This window comes from Entamoeba invadens (genome assembly GCF_000330505.1).
Source record: "Entamoeba invadens IP1 unplaced genomic scaffold scaff_1105074724897, whole genome shotgun sequence".
In the NCBI taxonomy this organism is placed as follows: Eukaryota; Evosea; order Mastigamoebida; family Endamoebidae; genus Entamoeba; species Entamoeba invadens.
Genome location: NW_004443703.1, coordinates 22820 through 29356, shown reverse-complemented (window position 1 = coordinate 29356; position 6537 = coordinate 22820). Strand labels below are relative to the sequence as shown.

Sequence of the window (6537 nt, the reverse complement as noted above, 5' to 3'; positions counted from 1 at the left end):
ACCTATTTATATTATTATTATTAATTTAATAACAACAGTTGGTATATTTGGTTTTTCTGTTATTTGTTACACTTTCATTTGAAAACAGCCTAAAATTAAAAAGTGGTAATTGTCAAATATGTAAACATAAAACATTAAACTAAAAATTCAAAATATAACATCAATAACAAGAGAATAACACAATTTAAAATATTTTTAGGTTCCGACTTGTGGCTCACATATACATACACGTAATATATTACAATCAATAATCTAAGGGAAATCTACATATTTAATTAATAGACAACTACTTTACAAGTTGAAATAGAATCAACAATTACATTTGTATTGACATTATTGTATATATTTTATTTATAATTGAAAATACAGTTTGTTAAATGTTAATTAATGTTTTTAATAAAGCATATATAAACTTTATATTATAAAATAATTAAATAGAAGATAAACTTTTAATTTTGGTTGTGCTCAAATAAAAAAATAATACATTTCGTATAAATTTTAACTGTATATTAAATAATAAAAAAGAGAAAACACTGCAAAATAATAGTAGTTAAGTAGGTTTAAAACTCTTTCTTCTTAATGATCGCTTCTTTTTGATTTTATATATAAAATGATATTTAATAATAAAATGATTAGTACTGTTTACCACTTAAGCTTATATATACAATATAAAAACTTTTTCAATACAAAGTGATAATTTGCATTATTTTTATTATATTATTTTAGTTATAACCTTAAAACAATATGTTGCAAAAAGCGGATTATCAACTTTTTGTGTATGTTAAATATGTATACTTTATTGTTATTTATAATAATTAAGTTATACATGATGATCTCTCTGTTTAATACAATACTGTAACAAGTATTTTTATTTAATTGGTATATGTAAATATATGATAACAACTAATAAATTGTTTTTTTAAATAAGTGTTATATTATTTAATCATGAATCATCAATTAAAATATTCTTTGTTTAGTTATACATATAAACACATTTCAAGTATAAATGTATCATAATTATATTTTTTTAAAATTAGATGATAGTGTTGTTATAGATGGTTGTTTATCTACATTTAATGTTGTTTGACTTTTTAAACCAGCAACAATTTAAATGATTCAGATATTAAATTATATAAATTAACCATGTGTTGTTAATATACTTTTTTGTGTATGTTTTAGTAATAAATTGAGATTGTTTAAAAGAATTTAATTGATATTTTATTTGTCACTTGGATGTTATTTATGTTTATTGTTAAGTATATTAATAAATATGAGTATAATTACATTATTATTACTGTTATTAATAAATGTGAATTGTCGTTTACATTTGTATTGATGTTGAATATATTTGTACACATCAGAATGTCAAGGAAAAAACTGAAATAACAGACGTTTGTTAATATAAATATGATAGACGACTTGATATACAACAAAAACAAACAACTAATTTAGTTGAGTTTTTGTTTGAAAGTTTATTAATTGGGTTTTTGATACAAACAAAATGTTGTGGAAATCATGATCATGATATTTGATATGTTTGATATTTTATTATAATTTTTGTAATTATGTCTTGATCTAATATTATTACCTTTTTAAATATGTACATTGTTTTTTATACTAAGATGTACTTTGAAAATTTTTTATTTATAATTACAATTGTTTTAGTGTTTGTGAGACATCTGAATATTTTTTTCATTTTACAAACATTGAAAAAAATAATTCGGCAAAATAAAATTTTGTTTACAAAAAAAAACAAATAATCTATTTATATAATTTTTATTTTTGCCATCCATGAAAACTGGTTTGTCCAGTGGATAGAAAAAATAGATACATGTTTCCAGTGGATGGGTCTCATCCAGTCATATGTCTTTATTTAGTATTGTTAAAAATAGATTCATATGCTCTCTAAAAAAACGGTATTTTATTGTGTAATTTATTCTATAAAAAATGAATAATAAAACAATAAAATATAATTGTTATTGTTTTGATATACAAAATAGTATTTTTATTATAAGTTTTAGTACTTTTTTGAACGATAAAACAATTCGGATTATTTTGTTTTTCTTCATCTATATTATAAACATAAAAAAGTGTTTCAAAAAGATAATAGTATCATTCAACTTAAATTAAAAAATGGTAATTTGAACTAATAATCAATGTCGGGGGAGTTAAATATAAGCACACTCGACAATACAGTAAAACAGTCAAATAAAATTATCCTCAGTGCCAAACAAAACCATGGAGAGACAAGAGGGTATATATATGACATGATGAAACAACACTCTTTTTTGGATAAACTCCTCTTTTTCGACGATTTAAACGCTGAAACTATACTTAAATACCAAACAACAAACGTTTGAGTTCTTTTTATTGAACTTTTTTATGTGAAATATATCATTTGACTGATTAACACTAAGCGATGTTACGAGGTGATACCGCCGAAGGGGGAGGGATTTCAGTGTTTAGATTGTTCGTTGAGTGAAGCGACGCCGTACATAGTTTGTCCGCGATGTGCCGAGTATCACCGGAAGAAGAATCATTTGTTGTATCAACATGTATGGAACAGTGTTGAGTTCTGTCATTGTGGCGACTTCATGTTGGAATCGGCAGGCACACATGTTTGTGACGCTCACAGTAAAAACAGTGTGATTGAGTTGTCGAAGATGCCACATCCCGAGTATGAGTTGATGAGTCCTGAAGACAAAGCTGAGGCGATGAAAGAGAATGAAGCGATAGATCGGAATGTGTCACATGCGTATGCCAAATTGGAGAAGATTGCAAAAGTGACGATACCCGAGTTGTTGAAGAAGTTGTGTTTGAATGTGTTACAAATCACAAATGGGAAGAGTACACCAGACATCGAGATCTTTGTGTTACAAGTCCTCAAATGGTTGAATCGCGTTGTTGAGATCAATCCGGTGCGAAGTGCAATTCGTGCGTCACTCAAACTCGAAGTTGATTCGCGGGGGTATTTTCTTCTGACGAGTTGTATGAAGAATAGCACAACATCAAAAGTCACAAGTGACCACCACATGAAAGTGACAATTCACGAAGTGCTGTTAAATCTGTGCATTCTTCACAAACACACATCGTCGTATGTTGGTCGTTTTCTGTATGAAGTGATGGATGAAGCAAGTTGGTGTGTTTTTGAAAATGAATATAAATTGATCTTTGGGAGTATCCCGTTCTATGGAACAAATCTGCAGCGACAACTTGCACCACAAACAGCAAAAGTGGCGATGTCCGAATTTGTGCCACATTTTCTGGAAACAACAATCATTCTTCTTGAAAATAACAGACTGACTGATGACGTCGATGCGGTGCAACAATGTTTGTCGTATTTGATGATGTCACAAGACTCGATAGATTGTGTTGTTGGCGATGAAAAGAATTTGACCAACTTCGTCAAACTGTGTGACATCATGACAGTGTTCCCAACGATACACTCAAAAACTACACACACTATCGCTAAACAATTTAACACATTCTTCGTGGCTGTTATTAACAAAATCACTGTAACGCTTCCTCATAAAAGTACCGACAGAGCAACAGAACTTGTCAAACTTCATACTGAAGTGTTAAATTGTGTTGGTCAAATGTTATCGACAAAGATTAAAGCCACTCTTCCACTTCTTCGCAAAATAGTACTTGGGAGAGATGCGGGACAAACAGAAGCCGACACACAGCTCTTTCCTTCCCAATTCTATTTATTATCACTCTTCGGCTTCATTTCAGACCAATTACTCGTAAAGAATTTAGTCACTGCTTTGACACCAAAGTCATATTTCGATTTGAATCCTGAAGTATGTAAGAATATCATAGAAATGGTCTATTTGATATACCACTTTGGGCATCAGAAAGTGACTGGGTCATCATTAATAGAGTTAAAGAAGAACAAAGAGCCACAGAATGAAGTTCAAGACTATTTTGGTGAGTTGTCTTGTCCTCTCATCTATTCTTCTTACATCTTTGCTGCTCAAGTCGCCATGTTGTATATACCAGACGGGGAAATGGTCTTAGTCTTATGTAATCGGTGCAAAATTCGGAATGACTTGAATGAATATAAAGACAACGAGGAGTTGTACACCAGTGACTCCAAATTAGTCGAACTTGATTTTTTGAACCTTCTTCTATCGTTCAACCGCTTTGGATACCAAGATACTTCCCTTCAAACATTCTTCGAGTACTATCAAACGAACATTTCTCAAGCCTCAATAGTCTCTGCGATATCATCAAACACGCAGGAGTACATCAAAAAGAAGATGAACACTAAAATAATACCTCTCGACGAATCGGAGAATCCGCTGAATGTCTCTCCGTTCTCCCCACTTTCATTTTCCGTTGTAGTGACTTCAGCCACAAAAGGGTCAAAGACTTTAAAGCGTGCGAAAAGTTCCGAGATGAAAAATAAGAAGGGCATTGGGTCACGGACGTCTATATCGATCTCTCACAGCGTCATCTCCACAACTTTCTCTCATCAAGCAAATCGATCGGATGGGATGTCGAAGTCACAAAGCGACCCCGAAGAGGAGAATAACGAGAAGAGGAATTATCAGATCGATCCATTGGATGACGCACTGATTATGTTATATAGAAAGCGTCGAGAGACACAAGAAGTGATCGTCGATGAACAGAAGGAGTTTGCGGAACAGACTATACGATGGAGAATGGAGCAATTAAGTATTCCTGCGGCATCTCTTCCATCTGATTTTGAAATGGAGAACTTCAGTGATTACTTCAAGAAGAGTCTTGAGACGTTCTCTTCAAACTTCGACTTCTTCTTTCCCTTTTTGAATGATTCATATTCGGTGGCTTATAAGACTCAAATGATTAAAAGATGTATAGTAGATCCTATAGCGTCTGGAGACTTCAAATCGTTCTTCTCATTTTTTGGAGTCTCTAAAAGTCGCACTGGCGAGGTGAAGGCGTTGAAAGAAAAACGGACGTGTCTTGTCACACATGAGGACTTAACACGTCGTTTCTTAAAACTCAAATTTATCACTGCAACAAACTACTTCGTGTATTTCAGATTCTTGTGGATCAAATTGGGGCTCGAAAATGACGAAGGAAAGCAAATCGTTTGGAAACAGAAAGACGTGAAGATGTTGGCGACGTGTTTGGGGTACTTCTTCGCAGAAGTCTTACTGTTCGTCCCAGAAGACTCCGTTTACCCACTCTTGGCTATCATTTTTAAGGCTCTCGATATGCTCCCGTTACTCCATTCGAAGCGAATTAAGTACGACTTCAAGTCGTCTATATACTTCGCTCGCTCCGTCATGAATAACATCTACGCTACAGTCTATTTCATCGACGAAAAGGCATCAAAAGCACTTGTTGATGTGCCACGCTTCAAAAGCTCGACTACTGCACTCTTCGGCCCAATGATCAAGGAGGCTTTCGACTTGAAAAAGTTCGTTGTAAAGAAGTGAAGTGTTTTGTGTATATCTGTTGGTACTGTTAATATATTATTAATAATTATTACTATTCGAATAATAATTTAATAATTTATTATTTATATATTAATATATTAATATATTAATAATTTTATTTTTTTATTTTTCGAAAAGTGTCTTTAAAAACGTCTGTTGTAAAAAGGTTGTTTTATATTGGACGTTTTTTCTAAATTTGAAATTTTTAATAAGAAAAAACATTTTTATATTTTTTGGGGTAAAACAATTTTATAATTTCATAATCTCAATTATCATTCAGATTGAAATTGGAGGAATGACACAACACTTAAGGACAGAAAAACAAATGAAAAACACCACTCGAAATGAATCGAACAATAATTGTTTTAGCAGTTATTGCAGCTGGGTTAGGATTTGATCTAACCAAAAGCGATGATGAACTTTTCATTGAGTTTATGACAATGTACACAAAGACCTACAGAACAGGAGCGGAGGAAGAATTTCGGTATGGGATCTTCAAGAAGAATTTGGAAGACATCCGGAGGTTGAACAAAGAGAGGAGAAAGCGCACCGATGCTCACCACGACATCAACATGTACACAGATTTACTCGACAACGAACTTCCAATCAACCACCACATGGAGGTCTTGGTCTCAACCCAAGATAAAAAATTTGGAGAGTTGTTCAACAAAACGACAAAAAGTGCCCTTAAAGGTGACCAGAAGTGGAACGAAATTCCAAGTCTGCCTTCTGGAGACAACCTGCCAAAATACCACGCCTACTGTGGCGACTACGTTAAAAGTAACACAGAGAGAGTAAAAGTTGATTTCTGTGGTGAACAGGTCAACCAGGCGTCATGTGGTTGTTGTTATGCTACGGCTCTTGCAAACCTTGGGCAATACCTCTACACCAACTTGACCTATCAGCAATATGGATGTGTAAAGCATTCAGCTATTCCGAAATTCGGCGTCCAGCGATACCTCGATATCACCTCAACCTCAGCAACGAAGCGATGTTGTGGAGGGAACAGTAAGGATGTTATGAATGCTGTACCGTCTTTTTCACTTGAGTCTGACTACCCGTTTGTTGACAGTTCTTCTGGTAGAGTGTGCACACCAAGAGGTGATCA

At 33.0% G+C, this 6537-nt stretch overlaps 2 protein-coding genes across 2 annotated transcripts; both read left to right on the top strand.

The window, feature by feature from the left end:
- Window positions 1-2419: 2419 nt before the first annotated feature.
- EIN_260140 (hypothetical protein) lies at window positions 2420-5429 on the top strand (the record flags this gene model as incomplete). The annotated part of the gene is made up of 2 exons (XM_004261089.1): window positions 2420-2458; window positions 2532-5429. The coding sequence occupies 2 exons, from the start codon at window positions 2420-2422 to the stop codon at window positions 5427-5429; spliced, it is 2937 nt and encodes a 978-aa protein (XP_004261137.1).
- A 434-nt stretch (window positions 5430-5863) lies between these two features.
- On the top strand, window positions 5864-6489 carry EIN_260130 (cysteine protease, putative; the record flags this gene model as incomplete). Its single annotated transcript, XM_004261088.1, has 1 exon — window positions 5864-6489. A coding segment is annotated over one exon (626 nt), but the record flags the coding sequence as incomplete, so codon positions are not given.
- Between the last annotated feature and the right edge of the window lie 48 nt (window positions 6490-6537).